This window comes from Homalodisca vitripennis, chromosome 1 (genome assembly GCF_021130785.1).
Source record: "Homalodisca vitripennis isolate AUS2020 chromosome 1, UT_GWSS_2.1, whole genome shotgun sequence".
NCBI classification, from domain to species: Eukaryota; Metazoa; Arthropoda; class Insecta; order Hemiptera; family Cicadellidae; genus Homalodisca; species Homalodisca vitripennis.
In genome coordinates this window covers 61214771-61238912 of record NC_060207.1, presented here as the reverse complement: position 1 = coordinate 61238912, position 24142 = coordinate 61214771, and the positions used below count along the sequence as shown (strand labels likewise).

The window sequence follows — 24142 nt, the reverse complement described above, 5'->3', positions numbered from 1 at the left end:
CCAAGATTCTTTCAAACTGAATCGCAGATGATCTTTTATTGTCATTAAAAATACGATCATGCTCAGAATCTGACATCATATCACGTATCATGCGCATCGATATTTTGTCTAAATGATTACTCATTTTACACAATGATGAAGAAAAATAAAACTGTTCTCTCTAAGAAACCAATCAAAATAAACTAAACCAACATTTATCACTTTATTCAGTAACAGTGGAACTTTGTTTATAAATAACAATGCTCGCATCACTGCGCCATCAGTTGGTTACATAACTAAGCAGTTGTGCAATAGTTGAAAATACAATTTTTACAGCTGCACAACTGTTACTTGTCATAAAAAGACGTATAAATATAAACAATATAACATAGGAAATAGTCTGAAACAACTAAACCAGATTTTTTACTGAAATCCGAAACGTATTGAATTAAGTAACGGAGCCCAAGTATAGGTCGGGTTTCGTATATAACGGCGTGCGTGCTAGCCCGACCTATACTCAGGCTTCGTATTCAATGTGTTAACATTACATACTACTATTTAACTATAGTTACTACTGGTATTTAACATGTTCGCTACCGAATGGCACAGCAGTGGTGTCAGATGAGACTTGTACTATTAAACATTTACTTGCTTGGTAGCTAAAGTGTTAATCTGAATTGTTTTATTTTGTTGATTGAATCACTAGTATACTATTAGTGTGTTTGAGTCTTGTATGATCAAAGTAACAATATTGTTGTTTAATAGAATTCAATTAAACCGATCATCATGCATTCAATGGCAGAGTGGTATCTGCGAGGGGAGAATGATCAGTCCAGATTGACGAGAATCCTGGAAGTGGCACAAGATCTGAAGGTAGAGTCTTGTATTTTGTCTCTTGCTTACATTATTAATAGTTTTGATGTTTTGTATGACTTTTTTCTTTTTTTTAATTTTTGAAATTTTACATTTTATTTGTACCATTCGTTCTCGTACAGCCTTATTCTTCACATGTGACCAAAACAAAACAACATATTTTCCAGTATGTTCTTCCTCTTTAGAATTCCTCTCTTAAAATCATGTGTTACGTTAAAACACCTATTTTTACTGCTGATATAATCATTACTGCTATTTCCATCCCCACTTCCATGGATCATCTTGTTTCTCATCTTGCTGCTTGCTTACCTATTGTAAAAACTTTCAAGCCGGATTTATGAACATCTTGTTAAATACAGTTGTTACTTGTGTTATGAACTCAAATTTGTTTTTATGACATTTCTTTTACTGTTATTCCTGCAATACTTATTCTTTTATCTTTCAAAACCATAAAATTTTTATAAAACATGTCATTTAACGTATAAGTATATTAAGAGAAGTTAACTATTACCTGTAAAATCAAATAGGTAATAATAGTTTTCATAAACCTTACTTATTGTTCATTTCTGGCTTGACAGATTCGGATTGTGTTGAAGTATTAATACCATTTAATATATGAGTTTACCAAAGTACATTTTTAGATAATTAGTTATGAGTCAGTCTCCATTTGGTCAGTAGATTCTCAGCTTCTTGTTTTTGGAAGAGCAACTGAAGTGGTAGTTTTAAATTATGAACCCTTTGTATGCTAAAAAAATACATTTTTAAAATCTTCTGTGCTTAATTTTTATTTTATTTTATAACATGATTTTTTAAAGTATATTTTGTTTGTTTTTGAATACATTAATCAAATAAAGTACTAAACATATTTTATATTGAAAAAAAGTTTAGTAAACACCCAATGCATGATCAGCTGCTGTCTTTCATGAGTGAGGTTACCAGCTTAACCCTTATAACCCTGGCCATTATATCAAGTGATGTGCCAGAAATCCCCCAATCCATTCTTAGTTATTTGGTAATTTTTTAAACTATCACGATTTGTCATTATTATTTTTACAGTGCTTACTGTGCTGTAATTATCCTTTCAGTAACAATCACTACTCTTAATGTTTACAACACTAAATCAGAAACTCTTGTTCTCTTTACTTATCTAAATTGTTTTATTAAATTTTAATTATTATTTTTTATGTTGCATTATTAACCCTCCAAGTGATGACTAAACCACTTCAAAGTGCTAGGCCATTTTCAAGCATACGACATGTCTTTTTTTAAAAAAGCTTTTTATATACAAATATATGTTCAAATTGCATGTATTACATATGGTTTTTTTCACAACAATATGTTCTATAATATAAAGTAAAAATCAAAATACTTACCTTTTATCATAAAAAAATCTGGTCCTGTTAACCGGTTGTGTAGTTTTTTATATTTTTATTTTTCAAAATTCTTGACGTATAGTTGTTTTCAAAATGTAGTAGTCCTAATTCTAAATATATACAAAATGTTCCAAATTTAATGCTGGTTAAGAAACATATCACTTCATAACCTTTTGCACAACATATCACAATACTAATTGGTAAAAAACAAAAGAATGTTTTTTTGCCCAAATTTTACTAAAATGTTTACCACACCAACAAGTGTCAGTAAGTAGTTGAATAGTGATTATTGGGTCAAAATAAACACATATTTAGTTACTGATATGAGTAAACGTAAGAAAAATGACAGATAAACTATTAAAAATACAGAAAAATGGCTTATATACATATTTACATTAGACAAAAAAAAATTAGTCTGAGTCACTCTCTGGTGGGGGTGCTGCTCTCTTTCTTCTGCCTCCCCCTACAGGCCTCACAAAGTGTTGCAATTGATTGTAACAACCAGGGTGAACTCCACAGAGACACCCGGGACACCAGTACCGACTGCGGGTTTGTTTTTGAGAGGTAGAGCATACTACGCACACACGAAGTTTGACGCCAGGGAGTCGCACCAAGTTGTGCTCCCCATCTCCAGCTGGTCCAGGATGTATTTGTTGAGGAGGGTCATTTTGTACTTGCTGGTGTTGATTTTCCTCAACAAGTGACTCAATAATGTTGACAGTGAAGCTGTGCCTAGACAAAGGATTGTCGGTGTTCCGTACGTATAGAATGTACGCATTGAGTAGAGCCATGTCAGTGAAGTTGTCAAATATTTTTCTCCAATATTTTTTAGTGGTTCTGGTGCATGTCAAATGGTAAATGGACTTATCTTTGGTGTCCACACCGCCCATATTCAGATTATATTCACCAATGAGTTTTGGTTTTATAGCTTCTATGCCACTTTTCTTGCTGCGTATCAGAACATCATCAGCAGTAAATGCGGTCGACAACATATATACCGGTTTCCTGGTTTTTTTTTGTTTGTAGCCAACTAACAGGGTTTTATTCCTTCTGAAGTAAATGGTTTCAGTTGGTTTCAAATTAGTTTGGATGAGGGTTTTAGATAAGTCCTTAGACCTTTTGTTGACAGTTCCTGTTAGATATGTTTTTCTTCTGAGCAATGCGTTAGCTAAAGGAACTTTGGTATAGTAGTTGTCAGTGTACAAGTGATAGTACTTATCTAACAAATCACACTTGTCTAAAACATGAACTACTACCTTTTCAGAAAAAGCCCTTTCGGAATTATCTTGTAAAAATCCTTTGCCGCTGTATAGTTCAGAATGAAGTACATAGCTTGATTTGCTATCGCACACCTCAAATTTTTTAATTCCGAACCTGGCGTGCCGCTTATTTGGTAGGTATTGGATGTAGGAGCAACGATTTTTCATGCCCACCATCGACTCATCCAAACATATATTTTGATCTGGGGTGAAATATCTTTTGAAGCTTCTGTTCATAGAATCATAGAACGGTCTAATTTTGTACCAAGGATCGTGTCCAGGCTCGCCTTTAGGGATTGCTTTCAAAGGGCTGACATGAAAATTTGTTTGAATTGACTGAAATCTATTTAGTGACATTACAGTAGCAAAAAAAGGAACTTTCTGAGACTTGGAAGTTGACCAATAATTTTTATAATTGTTTTTGAAATTCAGACCCATGTTCATAACTAGTGCAATATACCGCTTCATTTCAGCTTTAGAAATATCTACCCATTTTTTGATCCTACTGTGTTGGGTTAGTGTACCAGAATTTCTTTTTTTCCTTAACTTAGCATTGGCATAATCATTAGTCTCCTTTACCAAGAGGTTCCAAATTATATCAGTAAAAAATAAAAAGAAATACTGGAGAGGTAGGCTATTTCTGGGTGGTAAATTCTTTGGTCCAGTATGCCTAGGTACAAAATCTGAATTTATATCAATAGGTGGTTCAGTTGGATAGGTGCGTAGCCAATTTCCATTTGGTGGATTAGGCATATTACCTGCAGGTGATTGTGGTGGAGTAGGCCTAGGCTCATTGTCAGAATCCGAATCATTTGTTGGTGGCTGAGTAGGCCTATGCCTGGGAAGTGTCACATTTGAAGTAGTAGAGGCTGGATTTTCATTGTCAGAGTCACTGTAATTATTAGTGTCTAAAGCCGGGTTATAATCATCACCACTCCCTGATGAAACATGCGAGGAATCACTTGGTACATCTTCAATGTCGGTTTCGATGTCACCTGTATTTTGACTTTCATCGCTATCATTTTCACTCAAATCGTCATCAAAACAGCGCCTAATGGCACTTGAATTACTAAGTTCACTCATAGCACAAATAATAACTCAATAAACAATAATATAAGTCACTTACAAATCAAAAGAACGAAGCTAAACAACAACGTCACGGTCTCAGAGCGTCGGCCGCGAGACGACCGTAACAGACAGACACGCATCGAAATCAGCTGACTATTCTTCTTACTCTTTCTCACAACCTTCTGAATTACATAGTTCTAATTACGTTACCAGATAGGGAATTTATTCCTACATGTAGCCTTACAAACCACGTCGTTATTGAGCGAACCGTTCGTCTGTGATATGAAAAAAACGAACATATCGCACAGTGCGATAGTAGCACTTTGAAATGGTACGAACATATCGCACAGTGCGATAGTAGCACTTTGAGGGTTAATATTAGATGTTTAATTTGGCGCAGTCAAATACTCTCCTCTGCTTATCAAAAATGGCCAAGAGTCATGAAGGAATGCACACTATCACAGTCAAGGAGTGTGGGTGATATCAGTATTTAACACTGATTACTCTTATCATGATGAGTTTCAACTATACAACTATCCACCAAAGATACAGAGTTATAAACAATAGGTTATTCCAAGTGTATTTCACATACAGAACTCAAACTGTCCAAATTGAAGAATTTGTTCGGATGCAAAAGGCTGAATAATGGAGTTCCAGAGAGATCTGGAAAAACTTAGTATTTTTAGTTTAATAAATGAGTTATATGTTTATACATTATAGTATTCTCTGTTTCAGCATGCCATCAAGCAAAGAACTAGAGAAGCTAAAATTTAGGGACTTTAACATATTTGGTATTTTCAGGAAGTCAGTTTAAAAATAAGCCCTAAAAACCAGTTTTCATCAAAATCTTATTATGATTACACAACCCTGAAATCGTTGCAATAACAATTTCAAAATACAGTGGAGTCCCGCTAATCCGAACATGTGTAATCCGAACAGGTCCAGGAGGAATTATTTATAACGATAATGAACAGTTATAGGAACTAATTACTTAAAAAATGAAAATGGGTGCATCATTTCGTACATAAACAAAGATAACTTTAATTAAATAGACATACAGTATTTTATTAAGACAAATTGTGTACGGTACAGTACATAAATAATGAAGTTAAATACAGTACCAAATTGAAACTTATAGGTTAAGTATGAGTTAAATTACTGTATTAAGAAGTGAAATCAAACAAAAATTGGACGTACAGTACTGATATTATTATTGAGTACAATATTAATTGTTAAAAGGCATAAATTCAGTTATTGTCTTCTGTCGCATTGAAGAGAGTCTATTGGATGACGCGTAGTTTCGCCATCGTGTCATAAACATGATATCGGCAGGTGTAGCAGTAGCCTGTTGCTCTAAGTATCGTAGTGCAAGGTTAAGTGCTGCTGCACCGTCTGCGTATGGCACCAACTCTCATTTATCACCCAGGATCTCGTCGTCACTTCCTTCCTCCTCACTCTCGATTGATTCTTGAGTGACTGCCGCAACTATGTCGTGATCAGTTAGGAATTCGGAGCACGCACCATCTGCTACCATCCATTCATTGACGTCTGTTTCATCTGCTTTCTCGCAACCAGGAATTGCTTGAACTAGCCGTAACACATTTTCTCTATCGTTGTCTGCTTGGTTGTCTTGGAACGCAAGGGTAGGCCATAATTTTGTCCAAGACTTCCTCAAAGTTTGGTCTGTAATGTTCTCCCAAGAATCAGCAATCCAATACACAACATCCTTGATGTTAGTTTGTTTTATTTTTTTAACCAAAGAGACTGTTTTATCTTCAATCAGGGTTCGCAAAAACTGCTTGCGGTATTTAAGTTTAAGTGATTGCAACACACCTTGGTCCATTGGCTGCAATAAGGCTGTAACATTTGGAGGTAAAAATGATACTTTAATTTCACCACTAGAAAGTTCTTCGGTATTTGGGTGCGATGGCGCATTGTCAATCAAGAGAATAGCACGTGGGGGTAAATCATTGTCATTACTGAATTGTTGGACACGGGGTACAAACTCGTCATGAAGCTATTGTTTAAAGAACTGTCCGTTCATCCACGCTTTTTTCTGGTTCCTGTAATAAACTGGCAATGAGTTCATATTGACATTTTGTAAAGCTCTAGGTCTAGCAGATTTCCCTATCAACATTAGTGGAAGCTTGTGATTACCAGCAGCATTAGAACATGCCATTATTGTTACTCGATCTTTGCTCATTTTAAAACCAGGAGCATGGATTTCTTCTTTAGACGCCAAACTCTTTGTAGGCAGTGCTCTAAAGTTGAGGCCGGTTTCATCAGCATTATAAATTTGCTGTGGAGAATAATTTCCATCCAATATCAAAGTTTCAAATGTACTCACGTATTCCCTTGCTGCATCGTGGTCAGATGAAAGTTGTTCTCCTGTAATTGTCAACTGTCGTATTCCATGGCGCTTCTTCCATCGGTCTAGCCACCCAGTACTAGCATGAAAACATTCACCGCTGTTCATTAATTCATTCAATTGAATTGCCTTTTCTTGAACAATAGGCCCACTTAAAGGAGTTCCTCTCTCCCTTTCCTGGGAAAACCAAACAAAAAGCGCTTCATCCACTTTATCATACTGGGATTGCTTCACTGTTTGTCTGTTTTCAAGAGTCTGGCCAGAAGAAGTAGCACAATATTGTTCAAGCTTTGCACGATTTTTCCTCCAATCACAAATTGTAGATTTACCAACATTAAACTCTGTTGCCAATTTAGTCACACTTTCACCCTTATCTAAAAGCTGTAGGGCGTCTATCTTGTCTTTAAGAGTGACGGTAGTATGCTTTCGCTTACTCGCCATAACAATCAGCTCTCACACTTTTAGTACGCAAATAATCACAACAGTGGAATCGATGTTTGCACTGAGATGACAGACGACACACTGCAGACTACAGCACAATGTGCGGCTATTCTATGAGTCAGTGTGTGTATTTTTGGCACGCGCCATGGGAGGGGGAGTACAGTCTGACCCGTAGCACGTGGACCCGTACAATATCCAGTACGCTCACATTGCTTAACAATAGAACTCTCACACTAAATATGGTAAATGTGCTTAGTATTTGCAAACACGTTTATTTGTCAAGAAATACAATGCAACAGTCAGAAAACATGTTTTAATAAACAATGTTGATAATTCCATAACAAAATAGACCCATTCTCAAGTTTAAAACCGTATTTTTCTGTCATTCTGGCTAATCCGAACAATCACATAATCCGAATAGGGCTCGGTCCCAATTAGGTCGGATTAACGGGACTCTACTGTATACAAAACTTTAAAATGTATACTAAATGAATTTTTTTTAACTGATCTTGATCAAAGATTGATGTGGAATGATCTCATTGTTAAATTATGCTTCCTTAATTAACTTCCTTCAGGCACTTATGATAAATTTACACAACTATTGAGATATTGATGATTGAATCTATGTGGTTTATCAGATTTATCAGTGGTTTATCATTAGTTTATCTTACCTGAGGTTTGATGCTGTGGTGAGGATGTTCATGCACAAAGGTTTTGATTTCATTTGAGGTACAAGACTAAACTGCAATTTAGAATGTAATAAATTTAAAGCCAAATTTTAACCCTTTGAGGTAAACACACAAGCTAGTCAATTGATGCCATTGTGGGATCGACGCAGATACATAAATTAGTTACATGGTCCATGTTCGAAGTGGGATTCTTTGATTTAGTTTGGCAGATTTCTACTAGGCATTGTTTGAATGCTCTTTCTAATAACATTAATGTTAGTATTAATTCCCATAAAAGGTGGAAACAATATTTGTAAACAGATTTCTCAATTTGCCGTTTGAGATAACAATAACTTTTTTTAATGTATTTGAAGAAATGCTCCAAATTATTTCCAACCAAATTGGGTTGAACAGCCTTAAAACAAAATATTAATAATATTGACAGAAGGGTGCTTTTTTGAGCATTTGTGGATAGCAAATTTCACACTTAATTAGTTGTAATGTTTATCTAAATGTGTGCATAAATTGTTGTTTAACTCTTAGCATTTCTTAAATAATGCAATTATGCACATTCATTTATATAAAAAGGTCTTAGTAAGAAACATGATGAACATAGAACATTGATAGAAACATTTTTTATTGGTAAAGAGAAGCATATATCATTAGTACAAATGAAAATCAGGTTAAGCTTTTGATTGTTTATCAACCTTTTAACTCCTAGAAAAAAGGATTGAAATAATAAAGTGTTCACAACTTATCAATGTATTTTGTAACAGGCCCTTTCTATGCTTCTAAACGCCCAATCGTTCCCCTTTGTGATCGACCTAGCCTGCCTGGCATCTCGGCGAGAGTACCTCAAGCTTGAAAAGTGGCTGACAGACAAGATCAGAGAACACGGTGAACTATTCATTAGTGCCGTTGTGAAATTCCTCCAGGTGAGTTTGTTCATTATTCATCTCCAAGACAGTGTCATAAATAAAAACTTCATAGTGTTAATTTCCCTCTTATATGATTAGTGCAGTACTGAATAATGTAAATTCAGTTATGCCAAGGCTTCAGTCATTAAAAGCAATCATTCAAGTTTAGGCTTTTTTGAAGATTCTGTGAATTCAAGATTCTATTCTATAAGTTATTATTAAATTGCTATACAAACTGGGTCATAGTGGTATATGGAAATAGAAAACAAGTGGTTGCATTTACCTCTTCAGTAGAAGTCAGTTCGTAGCATAGTTTAAATTTGAAGTAGCAGTGGGGAGTATGTCCATGATTCTAAAAGAATATTATTTTTCGTATTTATGTAGAACATTAATAATGCATCATTCAGGACAATATAATCCAACTCTGTGTTTCTTGCATAATCTTTGATTTCTTTGGAGAGTCAAATATTTGTCTTCAACTATATTCAAAACTTCTTGGTCAACAATTTAATCTGAAAAATACTAATTATTGTACATTAGTTTGTGTCAGGGTAGAAATCTTGCTTATTTTTCAAACATTTTTTATAAATCTTAACTGTGATAATGGACTATGATGTCTAATGTTGTTCTGAACTGATTCTATGATGGAAACTGTTGAGAATAATTGGTTTATATAAATATTAAGATTACAAGTTTGCTGGAAAATTCCTGAAATATCACTCAATTGACACATTAATAGAATATTTTAGTGTGATTTATTTGATTGTAAACTGTATATAAATATTGTTATTTTAGAATACGTTTGTTTCGAAATTTTCAGCGAAGATGTCCATCAATTATGGGAGGAATCATGAAAGAGGAAAACTTACCGAAGTCAGCACAATTACTTTCGGACACTTTGGCTACTATTCTTCATTGTTTACAAAGCTGTGTTGCGTAAGTTTATTTGACAGTAGTTATGAAAGTAGTAATAAGAATAATAGCTTTATTGCCCTAGACAATTACAATATTGTTTGGCATGCGTCATATCGATTAAAATATATATAAATAAAATTAACAAACAAGTACCCTTAAAAATATAAAATTCAATTGTATAATACTTATAATTACAAACAAAGAATGTAAAAAGTTTGAAAGGTAAAACGCTAAATTGGTACACACAACGGCATGATCCGCAAACTCACCAACAGAGTAGTAGGCTCTTTGTACCAGGAGAGGGGGGCTATATTTATCAATGTGAATTCCTTGAAACTTAGTGCTGAAAACTTCATCAATGACCATGTCATTCAGTACAACTGAGGAACTGGGTTCATGGGTGCTCTGTGCTCTGAAAAATAGATAAAGTTTGATTTTGGATCATTGTTTGTAGATTCGCATCTTATAAACATTGAAGAAATGGATTTGAATTTACAAAGCAATCAATTTCCAAAGACTGCATTTGCCCTGGAAACAGAGGATAGCTACCAGAAACAGTAATACTAGCTTTGGTATTGTCTGTTTAATATATCTGAACAATGAAGCTTGGAATTTATATGGTGTTTTCTAATTGTTAATAGTCTATTTTGTTCCCCTCACTATGATGGATAACAAAATATTCTTTATTAAAATTAAAAAAAGTTAAATGGTTTTATTATGTTATGTTTGGTTAGGCCTATCGTTTTTTATTGGAATTATTATTTTATTTCCCAATCCCAGAGTTAACTAATTAATGGAAGTGGAAAACGGCCAATAAGTTTTCAGATGTAACTTTGATATTCTCTTTGTGTGGAGCAGGAGTGGTGGCATATCCCAGGAGTTGTCAGAGACAATACTTGCAATGGCAACCAACTGTTCATTGTTGATGAGCAAACAGCGCCATCCACCAGGTGTACTGCGACATCGAGGCATGGACCCCACATTTACCCCTTTCGCTTCACAGCCTGTTGACACTTTGGCCAACCTCAGTTCCAGCCTGGCTGGCATGGGCATGGGTGGGCCGCCTAGTAGCTCGGCCTTTAGTTTGCAGGTTAGTAAAATATGTATTTCAGTTGTAAGATCATCTAGACAAGAATTTCAATACTTTCAGTTATTATATTTGCAATACAGAGAAATTACAAAGTGTTACTTATTGATATGATAAGTTTTATTCAGAATTAATCGTATCACAAGTGTTGGTATAGCATTTTTCTAAAATGATTTTTTATCATTTTCTATGGTTTATAAAAAAGTAAGTAGATACACACCCCTCTTGACAATAACTGAAACATTTTAACAGTAAAATAATGGATGAATAATCATAAAATTAAAAAAAAACTATTTAAGGTGTATCTGGAGAGTAAGTACTGTTTTTTAAACACAAAATTTGCTTAAGCGGATGTATGACCAAATTACATTTAAAAACCTCCATAAAAACATCCCAGTAGTAAAGACAGCCATATCAAGTACTCTGTTGTGTGAGCCATCATCACATTTTCAAGCGCTTACCGCTAAGCTTGTATTTCTTGTGTATGAACAAGTGATAGGGAGTACTTCCCTAGCAACTGGGAGTAGTCAGGGAATTTTAACAATATGGAGAAAGTCATGGAAAAGTCAGGGAATTTCACAATAGATTGGGAAAATTGTCCGCTTATTCTTGCAGGCTGTCTTCTGCAGAATAAGCCTACGTACCTATGTTAAAGTTATGGAAGTCCCGGAAAAATTAAGGATTTTAATGAGGGTTCACGGAAATTGCAAAGATTACAAGATTATGACTTTGTTACAGAATAAAATATCTGTTTTATGACATTGTAATAATAACTAGTGATGTGTTGAAGTCAAATCCCAAATCTACAGAATTTTCAAGATAATTTTCTCGGTTGATTGTCATTATACAAATTATTTATTAAAAAACGTTTTGTTGTATTTTGTATTTGAAAAATCATAAACAGATTGTTATGAATGAATAGTAGTATGTTTTTTTAATAATATTTTGCTTGCAGTTAGTGTTAAAATTTTGTTCACCATGAGTCTAATGCATATCTTCCCAGATGACAGCTTATTGGCAATATTAAAATTACCGATCACAAAAATGTGTCTATTTTTGTACCGTATATATATGACAATAAATTTGTAGATAGAAAATCCCAATTAACAAATTATCCTACTTTTGTGAGTATTTTGCTAATTTTGTTATGTATTTCTGATGTGCATCGCCGAGAGTATGCTGCGTACATTGACAGATGACTGTTGATCGGCAGTATACTGATTGCTAAAACATGTACTTTGTGTATAAAAAAGGGTAGATAGAGTACCAAATGAACAAATTAAAATTATTTTGTCAATAATGTTTTCCTTTTAGTTTGTATTTTTCTCTTGATATTGCCGGGCAAAATCGTTCTGATTTTTTTACAAGTATTAAAATATTATGTATTAAAATTGAGCTTTGAATATTACATACACACGTGCGCATTCAAGTAGTATTATTGTTGTAAAAAGGGTTTATTAAATCTATGCATATATTTCCCAATTTAACCTGGGAATTGGCAGTCATTTTATCCTCATATGTCAGGGCATTTTTGAGTGTTTTTTACCATACTTTAAAAATTTTGTAAATAAAACATTTTTATTATAAACCTATATGTGTAATACACTATTTTTTTCGGGAGAGTGTAGAGTTAAGAGTTAATTAAGGTATACAAATATTATGCATAAACCATAAAACAATACACTTCCAATTTTTTTTATTAAAATGTGGTGGGACTGCACCTGATACATTGTGATAATATATAATAAATATTAGAATCTTATATAGCCAATTTATTTTAAATTTTATTTAGTTTCAGAAAATATATAATGGTATCCAGGTTCTCTTGTTGAAAAATAAATATATTTTAAAAACTACAAGTAGTACACCAGAGGCTAAATTTTGTTACTATGGGTATGATTATTTTCAAGATAAAAAGATTTTGTAAATATTTCCAAAACTTTAGAGAATTATATGTACTCCAACACATGCAATAAATTAATAACAAATATTTAAATTTTGTATTTTTGAAAAGTAGTGGAATGTACTTAAACTTGTAACTATGGTACATCATTTACAAAAATTAAAATTAAATAAGTAAATTTTGATATAGAAATATTTCACCGATTGTATTAATATTACAATAAATAAATACTAATTTTGAACTCGGTTCAGAAAGCATAAAGGGAAACCTAGGTGTCACTGTCAAGGCCTACACAGTCAGACTAGTCAACAAGTTCTCTAATGTCAAATATCAGTAAAATTTTGGGACATTATTGAAACGAGAGCCTAAAACAGAGCTACAAAAAGCTATAAACCAACTTAATAAACCATACCAATGATATATCCCTAATATTGAAGCTTGCAAACACTATTGCATAGCACAATAGCCTAGATTAACCTTATAACAAACTCGTTTCTAATTAATTAACACTATCTTGCAAAATAAATACCTTTTGTGACTAAATATAAAGGCCAAAACAGTCAAGATCCTTGCTTCAAAATGGCTATATGAAGACGATCGTTCTGGCAAGTTTATGACATCACTGTTGCCAAAACAGAAAACAAATTTCACCATTGAAATCAGCAATTATTGTTGTTTGAAATGGTATATAAATAGTGGTGTTAGTGTAGACGTATGTAATGTATGAACTGTCAAAACGGTGCATGTCAAATCGACTATTATGTTGGTTGCCAGTTCCAGGGTTAGTAAGTTAAATATGCCTTAAAATGTGCTTTTTAAAGATGTTGCTTTATTGCATTACTTTTGTAATGGTTGTCAAATTAGGTACACATACAAACTATTCAACTAGCCTTTGAGCACCTCTGGACACAGTTTGAGATAACTAACTTATATAGTGGGTTACAGTTTTATTCAAAGCCGTTTTCAAATATTATTTCATCTGAAAGCATCAATGGTGATTCTGAATCATTAGCCTTCTTTTATTGTCTCATTCACTCTCTTCAACCAAATCATTCCAAACAAAAGGCAGGCCTCCCATTTCGTATTTAGTCATTGACGTTTGTCTGTCTTTCATTGAAATGCCTAACATATGTTACAACATTTTGTCACTTGTTGCACTTTCACCATAAACCTTAATAATTTGATGATGGAATTTTACCATCTGGCGTTCAAATCTCATATTCGGCAGTATCATCATGTGTCTTTAAGTGTTTCAAACTGCCTCAGATAACACAAAACTAATTGACTATAATAGCGTCAATTTGGAATTAATGAACTAAAGAAAAGTGTGCATATGTTGAGTGCTAACAGTAACATTATGGTGTAATGGTACTTTCTTTGCAGATGTGCCTCATATCTATATTTTTGTGCATTATTGATTTTATCATAATGAATATTTTATAAATGGTAATATATTAATTTATGAAAATATAACATTTCTTTCTATTGTAGTATTTAATAATAATAAATGTGTGTTAATAAATGTATTTAGAAAATAATAAAGAATGTGTAACTTATTAACATTAACTAATTGTCATTTGTGGTAAAAAATATGTCAATGTAAAGTAATTTTTCTGACAACATACCAATTGCTCATTTTCAGTTCATTGCCAAAAAATCATAGGTGAATGTCAGCATTTGGTTAATTGAGAACCACAAACCATTTTAGTTTTGAGATAATTTTTGCTGTATTGCTAATAAAATAATTACTCTTTAAGTTTAAAGTTTGCACAAATGTGTAGTTAAACAGTGAGACACTAGTTTTTAGACTAATTTAGAAAATTTTTAAAGGATATATAATAGTATTCTGTTGATTATTTTGAAAATGGGCTTAACATATAAAGCTTATATTTGTAAATCCATTTTAACATTTATTTTAGATCAAACTGGTTTTTTAATCATTCATTTATTGATAATTATAATATAGTAAATATCTTTAGAGTTTGTATTGTTCTGTCCACAGGGGGGCTTGGGACCACTAGTCTCTACACCTGGGTCTCCCAGTCGACTGATGGCCCCATCCCAGTCTCCGGCCCCCCCATTCCCTATGATGCCTCTTGGGGCCCCTGTCGGCTCACAGGTGGGGCCTGGCCCCTCGCTTGTTGGAGTCACCTCCATGGCTAGAATGGGGCAGCCCGCAACCTCCGCCATCGACAAATCCAGACTGGGTATGTTTTATTTTTCTTTATTGGTGAGATATTTAATAATTACAGTGGAATGTGTTAATGGAAAAATTAAAGATTATTTTAAAGAAAGAAACCAAAAACATGAAACTATATTATTACAGAAGTGTCAGAATTCAAATTATAAATTGATGTGTTGTAGGAACTATTGTTTTTCTTTCTTATAAGTTTATTAAAAGAAAAAAATTAGTATAAATAGTAATACTATAGGGTTTTTCATTTTGGGTGGGTAAATGTTGGCAGCCTGTGGCGGCCATGTTGTTTTGGTGTCAGCTGTTTCATTAGTATATTGTTGTTCAGTAAGTTCTGCCATTTCATTACATTTTATTTCATCATGACAAGTTACACGATTAAGCAGCACAGCACGTTCAGATGATTAAACTTTATTATGAAAATGAGTGTTCACCGTTAAAACATTACGTGTGTTGCAACCATTTTACGGCAGATGAGGAGGCCCTTCAATTTCAACTCTTCAACGTTTGGTAGCTAAATTCGGTAAACAACCAGCCTACACCCAGACGTCAAAGGAACAGCAGATTTCTCAAGAAAGTCGTGACTGCCCGTGAAAGTGTGCAGAGGAACCCAAGGCAGTCAATTCCTCACCGTGCACAAGAACTCGGCTTTTTGCAAACTTCAACTTGGCGAATTTTGCGTCTGGATTTCGGCCTGCATCCGTACAAAATCCAACTGACCCAGGAGCTTAAAGTTTATGACCATAGACAACGCCGTTTGTTCGCTGAGTGGGCTTTGGAGCGTGTGGAAGAGGACCCTAATATCTGCCGAAAAATTATCTTCAGCGACGAAGCACATTTTTGGATGAATGGCTATGTTAACAAGCATAACTGCCGTATATGGGACAACGCATACCTACATGAGGTTCACCAGGTAGCGGTGCATCCAAAAAAAGTTACTGTTTGGTGCGGATTTTGGGCTGGCACTGTGATTGGTCCGTATTTGTTTGAAAACAACATTGTCAACGGCGAACGCTACAGAACGATGATAACGGATTTCTTTTGGCCCAAATTGAACGATATGGATGTAAACGACATGTGGTTTCAGCAGGACGGCTCTACGTGCCACACAGCGAAGAAAACCATGAACATTTTGCATGAACGATTTGAGGGTATGGTTATCTCTCGCAGAGGTGACGTGAATTGGCCACCGAGATAGTGCGAGATTTGACGCCTAGACTTTTTTTATGGTGTTTTCAGGTCTATGCCAGTAGGCCTCAATCAACCAATGAGCTTAAGATCAACATAACCCAGGCCATTGCTCAAATTCAACCGGATTTATGCGGTAGAATAATTGAAAATTGGACCTCTCGAATCCGTACTATTGTGAGAAACCGTGGTGGACTTTTGAACAATTTTATATTCCACACATAATGGCATACATGGGCCTTTCAAATGAAAAATAAATTTTGTTAATATATCATACATAGCTTGTTTTATTTCATCTCAACATCTACTCGCCCAAAATGAAAAACCCTATACAAATAGACTGTCAAATACATGAGGCAAAAATGACATGAATCTTTTGATTGCATGGAACTCATTTCTCAAATGTAGTAGTTAATTGCAAAATATTTAAAACATGGAATAATAACTTAAATAAATGATACGTCAGTTCAATATTTTCAGATTGTTTTATAAAAATTGGTTCCGGTTTCCAAATACATTTTCTAAACCCCATTTTTTCAACAGTTGGACTATGTTCTACAGTATCATTATAACTACCATTTTACTATAACATTGTACATAATTAGATGATACGAAAATCAACAAGCTTACCTTGAAAACTCCCTTCTAGGGCCACTGATTTGAAAGAACACAAAAAAGTACACATATTTAACACTTGTGTGCTTGTTTTCTTTATCTATTAGTGCCTTGGTAATGCTCACGCATGTTAGTCTTTGAAGACTCAGTAACCTCTTGACTGCTGTCTTTTGTTTTACTTTGGACTACCACATAAGGGCTGTATATGCTTATGACAATTGGGTTTATAAGTATCATAGATGCAGTATATCATCTTGGGTTATACTCCCTATTTATATCAAAAGTCTTTTGCAAGCACCAAGAGCTTTTGATGCTTTAGATAAAGTTTTAATAATGACAAAGCTTTCAATATGAGGATTCTATATTAGCCTTTTGTCTAGAACTACTTCAAAATACTAGACCACTTTGAAATACATTATTCTTGTACCTTGCAGAACAGGTTGGGCTAGTTCAAAGCTTTTTTCTGGTGATGGTTATTATACTTGTTTTTGATGCGATAATCCTCACACTCTTCCCCCATGACAGTTAAGGACTTCTTGTGTGAGGCATTCCAAGATGCCTTTCATTCTTTCCCCTGACCATAAACACTAGGTCATCAGCATTAACATTGTAGTTTTATACCCCTTTCTTCTGCTTTAGTCAAGAGGTCATTCATCACCAATGCTCATAAAAGAGGATACAGAATCCCTCCTTGGTTGCACCCTTTCAGAGCTTTAATTATGGCAGATTCCTGTCTGAACTTTGCTCTTACTTGACGATTTTTTTAAGAATGCAACAATCCACTTGACAGCATCTGAGGAAACTCAAACCTTTTCCAATTCTGCCTACATGGATTCGTATGCTGCTCTGTCGAAAGCTCCTTCAATGTCCATAAAGAGACATTAGCTTCCTTTTTCCTTGAAGGTGTCTTCCAATTCCTTCCAACTCTAAGTTAGGCTGCCATTTGCCTTAAACAATTATTCCGAAGGGCTTGAGTAGTTGATTTGGAGAGTTTTATGCAGCCTGGCAGCCTCTGATAAACAATTAATATTTTTACATAAGTTTCTTCCGGTTCTTCCTTTGTTTTTTCTAATTTCTTTCTTATATTCATTTAGGACATTTTTATATAGGTACCATTCACCTGCCTTTGTTGTCCGTTTGAAGACTTCTCGTTTTATTTTTATGTATTTCTAGCCTCTTTGTCTTATCAAGGCACGTTTTTCATAGGCCTATTACTTCTAAGGGGTTTTTCTGTCATTATGGCATTTTCTATCATTTAAACCGACCTATTAAGTTCTATCATATTTTTCTGATATGGATCTGTATGTAATAACTTCCACTAGGGACTTCCTATATCCTCTCCAGCTAGCAGATTTAGAAACCCTGTATGTCACATGTGTCTCTCTACCCCCAACTCGAGGTTTTTTCCTTTGTTGGGTGGCCATATCTATTACCACTGCCACCAAGTCTCTTGTTATTAATTCCGTGACAGGAAAACCATTAATTTGTTTTGAGAGCAAAACACAGGCTCTTGGGTTTTTAACAGTTTGATTATATATTAGGTTACCTTGACCCGAGTCGTTGGGCCTCTGATTATTCCAAACATGTAGCTGATCGATGCACCCTCTTTTTTAACTTTGATTGCTGAGGCACGGTCTATAGCCAAGTTAAGCAGCACAGACTTATCTTTGTCACTCGTGCACAGGACATTCTTTTCTTTGGAGTCATTTATGCTGGAAACTAAGCAGTCGCAATTCTTACACAAGGAAGATATTCCCCTGCAGCACAATCCTTAAACTCTCCTCCTCCCAAGGCCTGAGAGTATCCAGTTTACCTCGGCCATTCTGCTGTTTCTTGATTCTCACATGTGATTATTAAGGCCCGTTGTCTCCAGTTGATTCCCTGGAAATTTAAGGAGTTTGACCCCTCTTCTTCAACAATCCTTTCCAGGATAGCGTTTGGATTGCTTCCATTTGTTCAGGTGTAAGGAGGGTTTCCGGAAAACCGGAGTCAAGTATACCCACCCACCCTTAGTCCCTCAGTTACTTGCCTTTAGGAGAGCAAGTACCCTGATTTGAAGCGCAGAATGCCCAAGTTAATAATAAAAGTATGATTATTCATATCTTCAAATTTATTGTGAAACTTAAAATGTTTACTATGTCAGAATGTGTTCAGAAAGATTTTACTTATTTGTAATATATAATTGACAAAATCTTATTACAAAGAATTCTAATTGTAAATCCATTTGGTTTGAGTTTTATAAATATGTAATTGTTTCAGCAGGTGAGGTGTCAAATATGTTCCCAGAGATGACACAGAGTGTTTCCAAAGAAATAGAAGATGAAGCTAATAGTTACTTTCAAAGAATTTACAACCATCCACCTCACCCTACCTTGTCCATTGATGAGGTTCTTGAAATGCTCAGCAAATTCAAAGACTCCGGAAGCAAAAGGGAGCGGGTAAGAATTTTTTTTATTTCAATACTATTTGTGTAGTAACTATGTACTATGTAACTATGTAGTTACTATTTATGCAGTAACTTATCACCTTTTCTTAAAAAATATAAGATCTGCAAAAGTTTAAACAAATTTTATTTTTATTGCTTACTGATTTTGATGGGTGAATTTGTACAAGAAAATATATTCTCTAGGTGTTTGTTTTTCTTTATTTTTTAGGAGGTGTTCAATTGTATGTTGAGGAATCTTTTTGAGGAATACCGATTCTTCCCACAGTACCCTGATAAAGAGCTGTACATTACTGCACAGCTGTTTGGGGGGATTATTGAGCGAGGTTTAGTCACGTGAGTATAGATTTTGATTTTGATTTTACAGGATGGCTATTCATTAGGAATTCCAAGAAAATCTTGTTATGGGAAAATATGAGATTTACATTTAAATTTTCCAAAATAATTGAAGCGTTTATGTTTATGTTGGTGCATCCAAGAATGTTCATTCATAGAAAATAACTGATCAGCAGCATGCAAATTACGGGTAACTACACCATGTCATACTTTTTGTACAAAAAACATATATAGATAAAATAATATCTGTAATTTATAAATAACTATTACTTTGGTTACAGTCAGATATTGTATATTCATGTTCGTGCATTGCTGTGTAGATTTGCGGATGACAGCTAATTGACAGTAAGCAAATTACTGATTGCTAATACGGGTTTTTGATGTACTTTATATACAAAAAAGTGTTGAGAGATGGCCTAATTAACAAATTATCACAATTTTGCTATATTTTGTGAATCTGTCTCATCTATACACGTATGTCAGCTGGTTTTTAATACGCAAATTACTTATAGCTGAAATATGTACGGATGCAGTGTCTGGATTGTATTGACATTATATGTGTTGTAACGTATAATATATTATACAAATATATCCATTACTTTGTAGTAATATTTTTCTTACATTCAATAATAAAATAGAAACTTTGCAATTTTTAAAACTAGAAAATAGGCATTTTTAGGTGCTAAATAGACATTACAAATTAGTATAATGGTGGGTGAAGATAATCTTACAGTAGTTTTTTCTGTTTCAGAAACTTTGTAATGCTTGGGCTGGCACTAAGATTTGTGTTGGATGCACTCCGTAAACCCAACAACAGCAAGATGTATTACTTCGGGATTGCAGCTCTGGACAGGTTCAAAAGTCGACTGAAGGAATACCAGAAATACTGTGAACATGTCACGGGTATCGCACACTTCTCAGAGTTCCCGCCCCACCTTATAGAGGTGAGTGTATTTAATAATTGCTTTGTGGATTTTGGTTTTGATTCTCACTATTTAACTACGGTACTGTGGTATAAAATTAATAAATGTACATCAATCCATTGATATAGAAATGCAGGCAAAGCTCACATTGGTATTAGCAACACAGCTGTTCAAGTAGTTCTGTAGAATCTAGAATTTAGGTCTCTTGCATTTGGAAACTAAAATAAACTGCAGAAATTCATTTTTCCATATTAATAACTTGTTTTTAGATATTTTAATTGATTGTCTGCAAATGATACATTATCTTTATGCGTTATGTGCTAGTAAACTTGTTTTGTGTGATATGTCTGTTGTAGTAATAATGGAACAAGGAAAATATTATATACCACTATAATTAAATAGTGAGTTTTAAAGTGATTTAGAGGCAAGCATTAGTATTGTGAAAAATGTCAAACAACACTACATATAAAATTTGTTTCCAAGGTTCAAACAACTAAGAAGTAAACATTGCTGATTTGTAAATAGTGTAAGTAATGAACATGAGATTTGTACTATAAATCCTATAAATAAAAATGAATGGCGAAACGTGTTGGTAAGCGCTAATCTTGATAAAGGCTGGACCAATTCGGTTAATTCTTTTTGTAAAATGTCCATTGAAATCCGAGGAAGGTTTTTATTAAGAAAAAGTTACTTGGAATATTTTGGAATTCAGAAAAAATTGTAGTTTTTATGTTTCATAATTCAAATTAAACTGGCACTAAACAGCTGTTCACAGTTATAGTTCGACAAACCTTCTAAAACATCTGTGTACATTTAAATTTTATCAATAATAAGTAAACAGTGCTTTATCGGTAGTGTAATGCAGATAGTAAATAAATTATTAATATATAAATTTTACCCCAGATTGCACCAGTGACGAATTAAAATAATCTAATGCATTAAATACTGTTATAAAACTAACCTTAATGAACAAAGTTATGAATGTTTTCACATACGTTACTCTAAACTGGTGGGTTTCCTTGACATTTTGATATTACATTTTAACAATGGCTTATGGAAAAACAGAGAGATGAATACTAACATGCCTCAACGATTCATTCTTTCCCTGGCTACAGTCCAACAAAAAAGTGTAACGCAAAACTTTAATTTTGGAATTTTTCATAACCTTAATAAGGATTTCCCCCCTATACTGAAAGTACATAAGAAGTAGGTAGGACTTCCCCCTAGGTCGTAATAAGCTTTTCAGTCCTACTTATGTGTGTATTTTCTTCATCAGGACAAGACAAACTCAACTATGTCAACACGATTTTGATCAAAATAGATTTCCGAGAAGTAGATAATTGAACGTATATAGTATTTTGATCGAGGTAATATGGCAAGCTAAACTGTGACATAGGTTAAGTGAATTTAAACGGTCTTAAGTAGGCACTTTTTAACCGAAGTAGGCATCTAACATAAGTATATATAATTTTTCTTCGTCAGAACAACAAGGCAAACTACTATGGTACTGGAAATATCAGACCTGAAATGAAATGCAATGAAAAATGACTTTATTAGAGGCAAAGTTAGGACTATAAAGGCCTCTCTACCACTTAACCTCATATAAATTAAACTAACATATCTTTATATATATATTTCTTGTGTGCGTGTGTATGGTCCTAAACTCCTCCTAAACGGGTGGACCGATTTTAACACGCGAGAGATCGCGCCCGCGGCAGTTTGCCGCGCTTTTTTGATTTCTTTATATTTTCGTTTACACTGATGCCCCAGGATAACAGGGTCTCGTTTTATCCCTCCCAGTGTACATCCCTGCGCCTGACCTTGACAACTGTTAGTCTGTCGCCGGCTTTGTTTGCGAGTGGTGGAATTTTTGTTGTAGCTCTGCACCTGCCGCGGCAATATGCCTTCGCGCGATCTCTCCCGTAGTGCATTCTGTTAAATCTGCGAATATTGGAAATATTTCTAAATCTTCAATATTTTAATGTTTTTGTGTTTTTTGTAATGTTTTCGAATACATACACACTTCTTCAGTTAGCTTAGACGATAATGTCCACTGAAACTAAATTAGTAAACTTGTACTAATTTAGAGGTTTTTATATTTTAACTTTTTATGAAATTTAGAAAGAAGTTTTAATTTTTCGGTAACATTTATAATTTTTCTTTTATATAAAATAGGTTTCTTCATTTGTACATAATATTTTATTGAATTAGTAATCTTTTGCCTAAATATTGATTTATTATTATATTATAACGTTTTTGAGGCAATTTGTTTTGATTTAAGGAAATATACATATTATAAAATTTATTTCTTCCTCATAATAAAATACTTTACTGTAATAAAATGTTTCATTTAAAAGCCTAATTTATATAATTGCGGCAAATTGCTCACACGCGACCTTTTTCGTACCAAAAAGTCACCAATTCCGAACCAAATATACAGTGTATCATAATAATATTTCTCTTTGTTAGAACTTAAGTGCCCAATTACTTTTATTAGTATATACTGAAAGACAGTAATAGAGACAACACACAGTTTTTTTTTTAACTTTTCTCACCAAATTAAAGCGGCAATTTGAGTAAAAGACGAGCGTGAGCAATTTGCCGTCGCGCGACCTCTCGCGTCCAGGAAGTGAGTGCGATCTCTCGCGTGTTAATGAAACTTTTTGTGTGTCTTCAGTTGGATCCGAGAATGGTTTAGATTCATAATTCGGTGAAGTTTTAATAGTTTATTTAATTAATTTTTTTAATAATAAATTGTTGTTGATGGTGGAGTGTTTGACATTGGATCCGCCAGACTGCGCCACGAACGACACGTAATACAAAGTGAACTGATACTTAACAGCTGTGAATATTTTCAGCTGAAGTTCATCAAAGAGGCAGAAACATTTGTTCACATTTAAAATTTAGAAAGTTAATATTTTAAATTTGTAAAGTGCTTGATCAGTAGTGTAATGCAGATTGCAAAGATGAAGTTTCACCAATTGTTCTACGTAAACATTATAGGCCTAATATTACAACACAGCCATAATGTTTTTCTATTTTAATTCCAGGTTTTCCCGACATTTTGTGCTGCTATCAAATTTGTGTGTTGTTTTGTAACATTCTGTAATTATTGTGTGAGTGCTAATTGTTATAATACATTAATAGAGATTGAAGATGTTTAAAGTGCATAAAAAACTATACTTAATTATTAAAGTTATTGAACTCATTTTGCACATTGAAGTGAGTATATTGGTCGCATACCTCAAATAACCTAAGTAGCATACAAATCAAAAGGTTGTGTTTCTATGTGTGAATATTGTTAACAGTTTAGATAATCAAGTTTTAAACTAATTGGATTTAAAATAATTTGTTGTAATTTACATTTTTTAATCTGCAGTCAGAATTGGTCACATAAGTTCAAATTAAGTAGCATACAAATCACATGTGTGAATAACTACTTATTGTTAATAGTGTAGGAATTGGTTTTAAATTAAATTCTGTTGGCCAGTTCTGACATTATACTGTAATTTTAAATTACTAATTTTATAACAAGTATATTTTTTTAATTTACAACTTAATTTATCGTAATGCTATTGAATGTACAATATTT

At 33.8% G+C, this 24142-nt stretch overlaps 1 protein-coding gene across 1 annotated transcript in view; it reads left to right on the top strand.

Annotated features, from left to right (window-relative positions):
• Nucleotides 1–24142, top strand: part of LOC124362806 (CCR4-NOT transcription complex subunit 1) — a 150465-nt gene that overhangs the window by 32642 nt on the left and 93681 nt on the right. The window contains 8 exon segments of the mRNA XM_046817626.1: nt 745–852; nt 8806–8964; nt 9767–9882; nt 10720–10951; nt 14854–15058; nt 19111–19286; nt 19503–19627; nt 20379–20571. Coding sequence (XP_046673582.1) covers nt 745–852; nt 8806–8964; nt 9767–9882; nt 10720–10951; nt 14854–15058; nt 19111–19286; nt 19503–19627; nt 20379–20571 — 1314 coding nt within the window.